At 38.8% G+C, this 14,608-nt stretch overlaps 2 protein-coding genes across 4 annotated transcripts in view; one reads left to right on the top strand and one right to left on the bottom strand.

Annotated features, from left to right (window-relative positions):
* Positions 1-14,608, bottom strand: part of KCNIP1 (potassium voltage-gated channel interacting protein 1) — a 613,686-nt gene that overhangs the window by 574,285 nt on the left and 24,793 nt on the right. The gene's annotated exons all lie outside the window — the stretch shown is intronic.
* Positions 1-14,608, top strand: part of LCP2 (lymphocyte cytosolic protein 2) — a 37,607-nt gene that overhangs the window by 1,356 nt on the left and 21,643 nt on the right. The window contains exons 2-3 of the mRNA XM_081180638.1: positions 3,268-3,330; positions 3,656-3,702. Of these exons, the coding sequence (XP_081036764.1) occupies positions 3,268-3,330; positions 3,656-3,702 (110 nt within the window). The remainder of the gene's footprint in view (positions 1-3,267; positions 3,331-3,655; positions 3,703-14,608) is intronic.

Raw genomic sequence — 14,608 nt, forward strand, 5'->3', positions numbered from 1 at the left:
TTTCCATGGGCAAATTGCATATCTCTGAGCCTAGCTTACATCACAGGATGCTGCAACAATCAATAAACTCAAATGCATGTCATGGGGGAATGGGATAAAATATTAAACTTACATAAGCAATCTAGGAACTTGTAACCTTCTTTGCAATGCATAAGGTTTGTTTTCCTTTGAATACTTTCACAGTAGTTCACATTTTGGCAGTGTTCAAATTGCAGGGGAAGAAGTCTATGGCTTAGTTATTGCTTTAGAAAGTTGTAGGGAGGTTTTCTGATCCAGAGTTCTGCCTTGCTTTGCTTACTCAGGCTGCCGAATATCCAGCAGGGTCTATCTACCTACCTGATTGGCACGGTCCCCCCACCCCCAATACATTTGTTTTGATCAGACACTCCCTCCAGTCAATCCACCCCACTGCTACCTTCCAGGCCCCCATCTGCCTTGAAGTCTATGTATACTGCCTGGAAGAAGTTTCCAGAACAGCCTTTTAAATTTTCCTTAAAACTTAGGTCCTTTCCACAACAAGCACTGCTATTCTGCAATCAACTGAGAATGAAATTAAAACAGTGATTCTATATGGCACTTAACACTGTGCTATAATCACATTAGGACCCAGCAATACCATTCCCAAGACTGAGGCTTACATGACCCAGGAGTTTTCCAAAAGGAATCTTGCAGAATCCACTCCATGTATCAGATATTTGGCTCACACTCCATTAACATTGATGCTGGGCAAAACTTAGCATTTGTCCCACAATAAATAGTTTCCTTTCTCCAAGTTTTAGCCATTCATGAGCAACACCCCCTATTCTGCCAAGTACGAAAAATGATCATCTGGCTCCAGAGACACAATTCTATTTTGCCCTGAAATCTCCTCTGAGCTTCAGTTTTGATACAGGAGTTGCCAAAAAGGAGTTAGAGCAAGGATTCCTCTCCCAATACAGTTTCCCTGCACTGGCCCTAGCATCACCTCCCTGCTTTGCATCTCTCCCTCTCCCTTTTGCCTTTCACTGCTTTCTCTCCCTACTGGACTCCACAAAATAAAATAATAATAATAATAATAATAATAATAATAATAATAATAATAATAATAATAATAATAATAAATTTATACCCCACCCTTGCTAAAATGGAAACAAGATTATGTATCTGATAGCCCAGCAAAATATCCTGGAATACTATTGAATGGAAGTGGGTCAAACTAAAAAGAGCCATCAGGAATTTCTTAGTATCATGCCTGTGTGAGTGTATGAATTCTGTCTCTTTGGGCTGCTGCAGATTCTGCTGGCGAAGGGCATCTGCCATGAAAGAAATGCATAGTGTTTGCTGGCCCCTTTGCAATTTGACTACCCAGAATGGAGGGCATGAAAACAAAGAACAAAGTATTGAAAATCCCTTTCTGGAATTAACAAAGGGTCAGAAATACAGCCTTGGGGTACTCTTGTAAATTATCTTAACCACAGTGTGTAGAGACAGGCTATAGAAGTGTTTTTGATGTTCGAAAGGGAATTGGGTTGATTTGTGAGAAAGTAATCCACTGTTAATCGTTGCTGTCCTGTGCCATCCAATCTGTATTCCATGCATATGCTTTGGGTTGGGGAGTTTCTATTGGATGAAGCCAGAATTTCCTTTTTGATACTAAATCTCACAAGCACAAATGAGAAGACAGTTGCTTACTGCTGCCAGGGATTTTTATTTTGCAGTTACTGAAGTGGGGAATGATTTAAGACCAAATTCTATGTGAAAGTAGTGATATGATTAGCAACCAAATAATGTTTAAAAGAACAAGTACCAGGCATGGGGGATGGGGCGGGTATCAGTATCAAAGCACATAGGGAGGAGCAGTTTTAAGCCTTCTCCTTACCAGCGGGAATCTCTGAATTTTATGGGGAGGAATAACATTTCAATTGGCACCAGTGGAGATATGGTTATACTTTCTCCCCTTCCTCCAACCTTTCTGCTCTTAATTGCCACTGCTGGGAGCCATTTTCTCAAATATGATGTCAGGCTATCATTACTTTGGGTGCAAAATTTAAGTTGTGCTTAAGATTCTCTAGTATGTTCTTAGGCCCAAATTGCTAATTTACACAGGATTACAGTCTACATGAAGTGTCCAGTAGTTTATGGACAGACTATGAACAGGGTAGACTAATTTATTTTTCTGAGTTAAAACAGATTCTGAAATCAAAGTTTAAGCTTCAAGAATCACTAGTTCTTCAGCTAATAATAAAAGGGAAAGACCAGATAACCTTCCCAAACCATTCTCCCGTAAACTGATCGGTTTACACCAGTCTCTCAAATGCAACACTGCAGACCTTCTACACAAAATGGCTGCCTGCCTCTCTAACTGTTGAAATTATAGAAAATGAGAAAAGTCTAGAAAATTGTGGCTGCTGCCTTAGCTATAACCGTAAGTGACCTGTGACAAATTCTAAAACTACATTCATTTTGATAAGGAACTGAGTAGATTCTTTGCTCTGTTGTATCTTTCGGACAAACCTATTGTCTTAGGAAGGAAATGCAATTCACTAGATTTCGTTTGTGAATTACTACCGCATGGCAACAGTGCATTTTATCCTCAAAGTAGAGAAAAGGTTTCTTCTTAAAACTACAAGAGTACTCCAGTTTGGAGTCAGCCATTTCATATACCACAGTTATTGTGAATTGTTTTACTTGAACCCTTAAAATGATAGGAAAAGCTCTCTTTAATTTAAATTGCTGAATATGTTAATAGAAGATAAGTAAACACTGCCATCTAAATTTTCAGGAAGATAGGATTAGATGGGAGGGATTTTTGTTGCTTTGTAATTTGTGAGGATTTTTACATCAGTGTACTTGTCAATCTGCATTTTATTGAATTAACCTGTCACACAAGGGACAGAACTTGGGGAAATATTTTTGTTAACATACCTTTATCTTTGTGCCTTTTATGATCTCAACGCCTTTAGTAACATTATTCCTGTTGAAATTTAAGTTTTTTTTCCATTCCAATTTCAGCAGGCTGAAAAGCTCTGACAAATTGTGCCCTTATAAACCATATCCTAGCTCTGCTAAAGTAAGTCCAGCTGAAATAAATGAGTTTAGTGATGAAGTTGTCTAAGGATGTAATCCTATGCACACAGAGGAATTCCAGAAGTGCCTATGTTAATGAGACTTAATTCTGAGTAAGCATGCATAATAGTCAGCTATGGTTATTCAGAGTCCTATTTGATATAAATGTATTCTTTATTAAAATGATCAAGTTTTCCTGAATATGTGTCTTTTCATCAGCAGTTAAACTTCAAGGACTGTGAGAAAGTTGCAAGGAAATACAACATAACTGGACAAAGATTTCTGGTAAGTATTTTTATAAAATTACATTTTCAAAAATGGTCATTCCTTTGGATTAAAAGGAGAGGATTACTAGCTAAGTGGAAATGGTGTGGTTGCATAGGAAGAGAGATATGGATGAATTATTAAGAAAAGTGGTGAAAAGGTGTGGAAGTGTTGGTTACTCTGTGGTGCATTGTATCTGTCACATTTAAGCAGATTGTCAAGTTTTAAATACCACTTCTATGTAACTACAGCACTTTTAGTTTTATTTTATAATAATCAAAACTACAGTGACCAAAACGTGTTGTACAGGCACCGTTATAACATACTGCATGTGTTTCTGTTTCAGAATATGTCTGAAAATGATATTCAGAAGTTTCCAAAGCTAAGAATGCCGTAAGTAAATCAGATGATATAATCAGATTCTAAGGTGGATGTGGAAAATAGGTACAAAGTTACTGTATGGTATGGAGAAGACAGATAAAATCTGTTCACTTCGGCTTTCATCAAATGCATTTTCTTGGGGCCAATCCTGTTCATGCAACAGGGTGAAACAACTAAAGGGTAGTGGGGATAGATGAACTGAAGCGGGGCAGTAAGATTTTTAAAAGTGTCCTCCCTAGTGTGAGTGCATCATTTTGACTGCTTCAGGCAGCAAAATGTATTGAACTAGTGCTGCCTTTTCTAAATATTAAAGACACTGGTCTGGATGCAGACTTAGTTGCAGTTAGCTCCCACTGAGACCAATGTTTGTGAGGTCTGTGCAAACGATGCCAGAAGTGCCACGTGGATGCTGCAAACAAACTGCATTCAAACCTGTCGGAGGGGATGTACATTTTGGGTAGGGGAATTACATCCACACGTGTGGTAGACCTGTACAATGGTGAACACGTTTCGGTGTTCAGAGAAATCAAAGCAATACCAGGGCAGAATGTTATTAAGCAACCCAAGCTGGCATTATTCAACCTTTATTCAGGAGATAATATGGACCTGCATTATAAACACATTGGACAGTTATTGCTAGCAGCAAGACTAACGATAGCCAGTTATTGAAAACTTTTGGAGGGTGCCATGCTGACTTCATGGTACAGTACAAGAAAATCTGGCAACTAGTGTTAACAGAGAAGCTAACCAATAAAATAAAAATACCAAACGGAATAAAAACAAGAGATACCTTTTCAGGTACCCATTTCATACATACACAGCTGCAGGAAAGAGGGCAGGACACACACACACACACACACACACACACACACACACTATAGAATTTTTGGACTGATATGATTGTATACTGTAACCAATGTTGCCACACAACTGGAAGCATGAGGCTGTGAGATTTGAGTCTCTAGGGGTAAGATCCCATTTTTCGTATCTTTTACATGGTTTGGTAATTGTAAAATTTAAAGAACTGTATGCATAAGGAGCACACATCCTACAATAAACAACCATCTGGAAGCACCCTTACATACTTTATGTAAGTAGTCTGCAGAATACATATTTGCTGTATTTCAAGGAATTTGCTTTCAGGACAAAGAATGTGTCATCAAATCCCTTTCATCATTTAGAAGTATCTTGATACTTCAGTATATCAGACTTCCTCAAACACAGAAGTCCTAAATCTTACGTCTATCCCACACACTGGCCTCATGAGTCCTTTATTACATATGTGCTGAATCTGTCCATCCTTTAAGATCAGCTGTTATGGCCCTCTTGAGTAAGCTATTCTGAGGCATGACTGGTGGTAACACCAAGATAACTTTCCTGGTGGAATTCCCTGACCCAAGAAGCTAGGTTATCTTCCTCTATTTTAGTTTCAACAGAAACTGAAAATGTTAATTTTTAAACATGCATTTGATTCAGTTGGTTAACGTATTGGTTGTAAGAGATGCTTGTTGTGTTCTTGTATTTTGCTGCTGTTTTTAGGTTGATCATTAGGTTGATCATTTGATGACTGTTTTTTATATTTGTAAGCTGTGAGCAACTCCTTTGTGGAAGGGAAAAGCGAAATATAGAAGTTTTAAATGCATAATAAATGAAATAAATGTATTAGAACTACTATGTAAAATGAAGACATATCCTCCCCACCCAACCCAGCCTTTCATCCAATGTGATTCTGTGTTGCTTCCTCACGCGTAGATTTAGGGTTTGCATCTGTTTGTGTTTCCATTTAGTTTGCATAGTCTACATAACATTATCCCCAAGCCCCCCCTGTAAATTTAGATTTTCCTGGTGCAGTGATAATCTGATAAATTGTGGAAAATCAGGCTATAAACCCCTCCACTCATGGTCACAGACCATTTGTTTTTGAGTTTTTGGGTGGGTGGGTGAATTGTCACTTGCTGCTTTATGTGCTCACTACTTCCTTGATATTTTCATTTATTTTCTGGTTGCCTTACTTACTTTATGCTTTTGCCTATGGACTACCCTAATCTTTTTCAAATGTGGAGTGAGGGGAGTAGATTAACAGTTAAATGATGCTAAAATGTGGACAAGCCCTTATTCTCAGGAAAGCTACCTGATCTGCTTCAGTTGCATTAGCTTGGAAGATTTTTCACGAGAAGATCCAATTGTAAGAAAGGCAATCAAAATCCTAAAATGTTTCCAGCCTGAAAGTTGTGTTGTAGCTGGTACCTTCTTCAGTGGAAGCTGTACTTCAGTTTTCAGTGAAACTTAGAATACTCAGTTTGTTCTACAAATGTGGCCTGATGTCAAATATTGCCAGTAGGAACTGGGAAACAAATACTTAAGAACATAAGGAGAGCCTGCTGGATCAGGCTAATGACCCATCTAGTCCAGCATCCTGTTTTCACAGTGACCAACCAGAGAGGAGGAGAATTAGAGAGTGGTGGAAAGGACCTTCAGTCCTTGAGACTGTTTCATTTGAGCAAGACCTACTGGGCAGCAGTTGCTGGGACCACTAGGCCCATGCTGCTTTGGTTTCTTTGAATAAAGACTTAACTGCATCAACACCATGTTTTTTTATTGCTGACCTACGCTTGACTCTGGCTACTGCCAAACGGAAATCACACAACATTTGTCATTATAAAGCATATCAGGTTTTTAAATAAAGTTAATAGCAGCTGCTTAATTTTATATGATTGTATAAATTTGATAAGGGCACTGCCAAACACAATCCAGTCCAACCAGCATTCCCCACAGCTTTAAGACTCTTCTCATGTATATTTACCATATTATTATTCCTTACTTCCCTGAGGGCTAGTAAGTTACTGAGACAGCCATCACAGAAGCAGCTCAAGAGACAGTAGGCTTCTTGGTTCACTTGGAGGTATCTGAGCAGAGGCTGGGTGGCCCTTTTGTCAGGGTTGCTGTAGTTGCATCCTGTAGATTCTGCACTGAGCAGGAATTGATTTTCAAGATCCCTTCCAAATCTGTAATTCTGTTACCCAGACTCTCTTAAGACTCTTGCTTCCCAGTGAGCTCTGCCCTTTTAATATCACTGAAGCCCAGAGAGTGACTTCTGGCTGGGAGCTAATGGGCAAAGGAGCTTGAGTTTTTATTTGTCAAGGGATGTTGGTAGCATTTTTGGTGTAAATGCCAAATTACATTGGTTAATTTTTTTATTCATACTGGCCAGTGCTTGTTTGGTATATGGTTGATAGCTGGCTTTCTGTCAAGCAAGACCTGAGACTGGCCAGATTTCCTAGAACCCAATACTAAGAATTTATCAAGAATGTATAATTTGTTGCTGAAGTGGAACACACAAGATGAAACAGTTAAATCAGCTATGATTAAGTGGGCACAGGACATTGGTCATAACATTATGTTTGCTGACTGGGAATGGTTGTGGAACACCGGGATAAAATTCACGGCATGTAATGCCTTAAAGGAAAATATTATGAAAATGATTTATAGGTGGTACATGACCCCAGTCAAGCTAGCAAAGATTTACCATTTGCCTGACAATAAGTGTTGGAAATGTAAAGAATCTGAAGGTACCTTTTATCACCTTTGGTGGACGTGCCCAAAGATTAAGGTCTTCTGGGAAATGATATATAATGAAATGAAAAAAGTACTTAAATGTACTTTCCCTAAGAAACCAGAGGCCTTTCTCTTGGGCATTGTCGGCCAATTGGTGTTAAAGAGAGATAGAAATTTTTTTATGTATGCTACAACAGCAGCAAGAATTCTCATCGCAAAGTATTGGAAGACACAAGAGCTACCCACTCTGGAAGAATGGCAGATGAAAGTGATGGACTATATGACACTGGCTGAGATGACTGGCAGAATCCGCGACCAGGGGAAGGAGACGACGGAAGAAGACTGGAAGAAATTTAAAATCTATCTTAAGGACTATTATAAACTTGATGAATCTTAAAATGTCAAGGCTTTGAGAATGAAAGGGTTACAGCGACATAAGAATAGATTGAAGGAAAGATTAGTAAGACATATCCTTGACAGAATCATTAGAAGTTGCTGAAAAATTTTGGACATTGGGATGCAGAAAGGGGAGGTATGGGGGAGTCTGAGAAACAAGGTCTAAGAAAATAAGGTTATGAAATTATACGTGTTTGTATGTCTTTTTATATGTTTGTAGGGTGTTAAAAAAATTCTGTAAAATTAATAAAAATTTATTTAAAAGAGACTGGCCAGATTTCCACCCTTGTGGAAGCAGGATGGAGTGGGTGCTTTGATTTTTCCCCTTTTCTATTTGTGGTTTCTGGGGTTTTGTTGGTAGTGGTGTTAGCAACTTAGCCTTTAAAGTTCATCCATCCTGTGTTTCTTCTTTCTCATGCTAGTAGGTGTCTGTTTTGTTTGCAATGGATCTATTGTGCCATGGAGGGGGAAAATAATACGTGATGTCTAGGACTTTTTCCATTGTCACCTTCAATGTAACGAGCATCCATCTCTACTAGCTCTCAGAAAGCATTGCAAAGCCCACTTATCTCAGGCACCGTTGCTGTCGATGTTGCCATTCATATTTGAGGTTGTTCTCTTTTTTCATTTTAGTTGTTCGTTTTAGATAGCAATTAAATCTGTATTATTTGCCAACTGTCCTAAATAACTGGTAGGCAGGCAGACAAGCAGGGAGCCAGAACTGTGCACCACAAGAAGAGACTGAGAGGGACTCTGATGCCCCAAGACCAGAAGCCTCTACAGAAATCGATTCAATAAGATCTCACATAGTGAATAATTTGGCATGTTCCACATAAAAGTAGAGAGCCTTATTGTTCTTAATGTCCATAACTTCAAGACAGAACTGCCAGCAAAGCCTTATGATGCCCTGCCCTGATTTCACTTTCACATCCCAAATAAAGGTTTTTTTATATAATAATAATACAGTGGTACCTCGGGTTAAGAACTTAATTCGTTCTGAAGGTCCATTCTTAACCTGAAACTGTTCTTAACCTGAAGCACCACTTTAGCTAATGGGCCTCCCGCTGCCACTGCGCCGCCGGAGCACGATTTCTGTTCTCATCCTGAAGCAAAGTTCTTAACCCGAGGTACTATTTCTGGATTAGCGGAGTCTGTAACCTGAAGCGTATGTAACCTGAAGCGTCTGTAACCCAAGGTACCACTGTAATCCAGTACCAGCAAGGCTTCAGTATCCCACCATCATACACTAATACTAATGCCTGATCATTACCCATGCTGGCTGGAGCTGATGTGATATGTTCACTTATGCATCCCATGTCTGGAACAGAAATCAATCCAGTGGACATGATTGGTGTTTGCTGCTGCTGTTTTCAGCCCTTAAACAATACACAGCTGATGTTTTGTTCCATTTGCATTGTGTTTCCTTTGCATTAAAATGAATGGTCTTTTTGCTGAGGTGAATGGTGTGGAACAACGTAGTCATAATGCAGTTAGTTACATAATTAATTAAATAACATTCCACCACAGTGGGCAGTGTGATGAATAACACAATTTGTTAGAAGCCAAACTACAGTTTAATGTGAACAGCACTGCCTGAAACAAACATAGCTTGGAATGGAAGCCAATGCCCTCTTGCATCTCTGTGCCAGACAGATTTGACCCTATTGATTTTCCCTTTCAACTTCCTTTTATCTACTCATTCTTGAGAAGTTTCCTCTTTTGAAATCAAGTAACAGAGAATGACTTAGAGTGTCATTACATGAAATTTCAAATTGGGCAACAAATGCAGGAAAAGGGAATTGGATCTTGCTGGCCAGCCAGATCACTACCTCCCCCACATCTCATGGGCCAACTTTGACAGGTGTCAGTCACCCAAAGTTACGATGGTGTCACAATGATATAAAGTGACCCATTTCCCTTTGCCTACGTGGTTAAAAATAAAGCCACACAGGTAAAGGTACAGAGCTTTACAAGCACCATTGATTGGCAACACTTACAAAACCCACAATTGTGTCTCTATAAGCACTGCTGATTGGGTGAGTGTTGGTGCTTGGAAAGCTTGTTTCAAAGCTATGTTGGTGCTTACAAAAGCACTGACACAAGGACGTGGCTTAGGCAAAACACCCTGATAGGCCTAATAGGGAGGCCTGGCAGGTCTAATTAAGATGGCAGACCAGAGGTTTCCCACTGCTGCTCGAGATACAAGCTTTGTTTTGTCTTCAACCTTTAGCGAAATTAAGCTAGCCACCTCCTACTATTTGGAATTATGAATGAGAGGAAAATTAAAATGTTCCAAAAACTCTGACCTGTCCATGTGGGAGGGAGACAGGAGACAAGAGACAGGAGTATGAGTAATATTTTCTGCAAGTCTGCTGCCTGCTCTTATCCTTAATCAAATGCAACCCCCACTCCCTTATAACTAAGCAGTGTGGTTTTTATACTTCCTTCCTTAGCTGCAGATTCACAGGCCTTGTGCTTGAAATAGTCAAGAAAGAAATGATGCAGAGGCACTGCCATTCCTTGTAACATTTCATAAAAGAATGCATTAAAACTCTTTACTTTGAGCTACAAGTGCACATTGGATAGATTGTGCACATGTAGCACTGATCAAATAATTGCTGCAGCATTACCAGCTGTTTAGGGATAGGGGAGGAAGGGGCAGAGGGACACAATTCAACACAGGACCTGTAAAAGCTTGGTGTGTGGTGTGTTCACAGCAGCCCTTTACATGTAGCAAGGACATGTTCTTTGCATGCAAAAGGCCCTAGTTTCAGTCACAGACCACTCCAGATAGAACTGAGTGGGGGTGCTGTCTGAAAACCCAGGGATGTGTAACCAGGCACTGTAGACAATATTGAGCTAGACAAACTCTGTAGAAGGCAGCTGCTTATGTTAAAATTTCATTCAGAAAACAACTTTTGTTCAGCCGTGAAAAATAATGATAAATAGAAGCTATCTGTAGTACAGGCTGCAGATAGTTAAAAGTATTATTTTAATAACATAAGAAGAGTCCTGCTGGATGAGGCACAAGGGCCATCTGGTCCAGCAACCTGTTCTCCTAGTGGCCAGCCAGGCGCCTTGTGGGACACCCATAAACAGGACCCAAGCACAATAATACTCTCTCCATTTGTGATTCCCAGCAGCTGGTAATCTGAGACATACTGCCTCCAACACTGGAAGTAGAACAAATATATCATGATTAGTAGCCATTCAGGGAAGTTTTTAATGTGTGACATTTTAGTGTATTTTTAATCTTTGTTGGAAGCCGCCCAGAGTGGCTGCAGAAACCCAGCCAGATGGGCAGGGTACAAATAATAAATTATTATTATTATGTTAATCCTCTTTTAAAGCCATCCAAGTTGGTGGCTACTAGATCTTGTGGGAGCAAATTCCATAGTTTACCTATGCACTCTGTAAAAAAAAAAAGGTGCCTCTTTTGCTTACATTGAATTGTTTTTGCCATTTTATTGCACATTTGGCCAGCTTGGAGCTCCTAACAATCTGATTGTGTTTTAACTACTTTGAACAATTTGGTATCAGCAAACTTGGCTACATTACTGCTCACCTCTAACTCTAGATTATTAATGCACAAGCTAAAGGCGCAGATTCCAATATCAATCTTTGGTGGGCTTCACTTTCTGGTGCGCATCCTGGTGATAACAGAATAAATGACGTAAGGAGGGATCTATAGCCCAAGATAGGGAAAGAGGTGTTAAGGGAACACCTGGCTTCTTCAAATGAATTCAAATCTGCAAGGCCTGATAAGCTGCACCCAAGGGTACTAAAGGAGCTTGCAGATGTAGTCTCAGAGCCTCTTATCTTTGAGAATTCTTAGAGAACAGGTGGGGTCCCTGCAGACTTGAGGCAGGAAAATGTTGTCTTCATCTTCAAAGGGGGAGGGGAGAGGGAAGAAGACCTAGATAACTACTGACTTGTCAGCTTGATGTCAATACCAGGAAAGGTCCTCCAACAGATAATTAAACAGTTGGTCTATGAGCAACTAGAAAAGGATGCTGTGTTTACTAAGACCCAGCATGGGTTTCTCAAAAACAAATCATGCCAGACAAATCTCATTTCTTTTTCTGATAGTTACAAGCTTGGTAGATCAGGGGAATGCTGTGGACATAGTATATCTTGATTTCAGTAAGTCTTTTGACATAGTCCCCCATGATAATGTTGTAGAGGAGGGCGACCAAGATGATCAAGTGTCTGGAAACCAAGCCTTCTGATGAATGGTTGAGGGAGTTGGGTACATTTTGCCTGGACATGGAACTGGCGGAAATGACTGGCAGAATCCAAGACCAGGGAGAAGAGTCGGTGGAAGAAGATTGGAAAAAATTTAAAGTATATTTACAAAAATATTGCAAAATTAATGAATGTTAGAAGGATGCTGGAATGAAGGTATATGGTTTTAGCGGAATTGTAATAAAGAATTAAGTAAAAACTGATTGATAATGGGCCAAAATGAAAAAATTTAAGGTTAGACCGTTAAGATAAACTATAGAACAAAATTTGAGAAAGATGGAAAGAATTTGCTGAAATAGTTAATTGAACTAGAATACAAAAAAGGGAGGTGTGAGGAGGCCGATGAAACAAGTAAATGAAAGGTAAAGATATGGAACATTGGATGTGTGTTTTAGTGTTTTTGTTTCTTTTTGCTGTTTTGTTGTATTTTTCTATGTTTTTCTTTTTATTGTAAGGTATGTTCTGTGAAATTTTTTATTGTTTTTCTTTTTTCTATTTTTTGTAATTTTTAAACTTCTAATAAATATCATAAAAAAACATTTTGCCTGGATAAGAGGAGATAGAGAGGTGATATGATAGATAGCTTCAAATATCTAAAGGGCTGTTACATGGAAGATGGGCCAATCTTGTTTTCTCCAGCTCTGGAGTGTAGGAGTGTAGTTACAAGAAAGGAGATTACAACTAAACATCAGGAAGAACTTTCCTCCTGCAAGAGCGTCCAGCAGTGGAATGGACTTCCTCAGAAGGTGGTGGATTCTCCCTTGGAGGTTTTTAAGCAGAGGTTAGATGGCCATCTGTCATAGATGCTTTAGTTGAGATTCCTGCATTGCAGGGGGTTGGACAAGATGACCCTCAGATTTCTTTCCAACTCCAACTTCTATTGTTCTACATATCAATAATAATCACATTCAGATTGTGCCCAAATGTGAACCGGTATCTATTGAATGTGTTTTTAACAGTGTTAACATATTTGCTGTAACTGTCTGGTTACAGTATTATGAATCAGCTGAAGTTTACAAATACTCTTCAAATGCAAGCCCACAGAAAACATGTTACAGTAATCTGAACAAGGTGTTACCATGGCTAGATTTGACATCTCTAAGAACAAACATCACTGGCATACCAGACCCAGGTACCAAAGGTATTTTTGGTTACTACTGAGATATTGATGTCTAGGATCAAGGATTAATCCAAGAAAACACCCAACTGTACATCTGAGTCTTCAATGGGAGTACAAAGCAATCTGAGATAGGTTAACTTTTGTTCCTTGATCAATTTGAGGTAGGTTAGGGTGACAGATACATAAAAAAGGAAGATCTACTGCACGCAGCACAATAAACAAAGGAATTTGCTTCCACGAGATGTAGTGACCAACATCAACTTAGAAGGTTTTAAAAGGGGAACAGACAAATTAATGACAATAAGGTTATTAGCATCTTCTAGTTACAATGGCTTTATTTTACCTGCAGTATCAGAGACAGTAAGTCTCTGAATACCAGTTGCTGGAGTACAGAAGAAAGAGAGTCAATAGTACATCATCCCTGCTTATTGGCCTCATATGCACATTCAGGTGCCCATTGCGAGAAACAGGATGCTAGACTAGATAGGCCTTTGGTGTTATGAAGTAGTCAGGCTCTTCTTATGTTTTATTATTATTACTATAACATGATCTTTATTTTTCATAATTCTAGTACATAAATAACAAAAAACATGTTTCAAATCCTGATGTTTATAACAATGTTTATATATATACTGATGTAATTGCAAGTTCAAAACAATTAAAATAACATTTAACATTTTAATTACTTGTTTCTGTAATAATCAGTAAAAAGATTTGATAGTAATCAGTAAAAATATTCTAGTTCACTTCAAAACTACTTCATCCTGTCTTTTCTCCTTGCTTCTTATGCAATGAGCTAATAGCCATATAGGCCAACACCCACATTTTGTCCAGCCACTCTTTTAATGAAGATAAATTTGAGGCTTCCAACATGAATTAACCTTGTATTTCTATAACTTACTACTATACTTCTATAACTTACTAATTCTTTACTTGTTAGTCTCATCCCAAAAAATATTTTAGCTGGTGTGCATTCCTTGCGTGAATGATAATATTCATAGAAGGGTAAATGTAATAAATTAAAAGATTTTATGTTGGGTTTCAGGTAATATCATAATTGCACAACACTATTAAAATGTTATTGCATTCATGAGCTTGCAGAAGTTATTCTAACATGGAAACAAATCAACGGTTTCAGTAAAAGGAGGTAGCATGTTTTGACACTACTTCAATATCAGCATCATTAAACACTTCAAGCATTCAAGGGATTTTCCTCAGACTGGCTGTTTACAGCAGCAAGTGTATGTCTACATCACTTCTCATGACTCACTTCATAGAAGCTCTGTTGAAAGCCTCATTCCCAGTTATGAAGGAACACAAAGATCAGGAATTAATAGGGTTTTACGCAAACAGCTCTGAGTTGTCTTTCTATGATTTCTAGCTGTTTCTTGGAGTAGGAATTGGTGAATGAGAACATGTGCACAAATCCTACCGTGGGGATTGACAGGACAAGGAGGCAAATTAAAATGGTTAGGATGAGGAATGCTATGAAATGTTCCTACAAGAGAACATGAGAGACATCACTATAAGGCTAGTAGCATCTGTTATATGAGATACTTAGTTCTAAGAAGGGGGGAAAGTGCAGGATAAACTGTGGACAGC

Source organism: Podarcis bocagei (genome assembly GCF_964188305.1).
Source record: "Podarcis bocagei genome assembly, chromosome: 2".
NCBI lineage: Eukaryota > Metazoa > Chordata > Lepidosauria > Squamata > Lacertidae > Podarcis > Podarcis bocagei.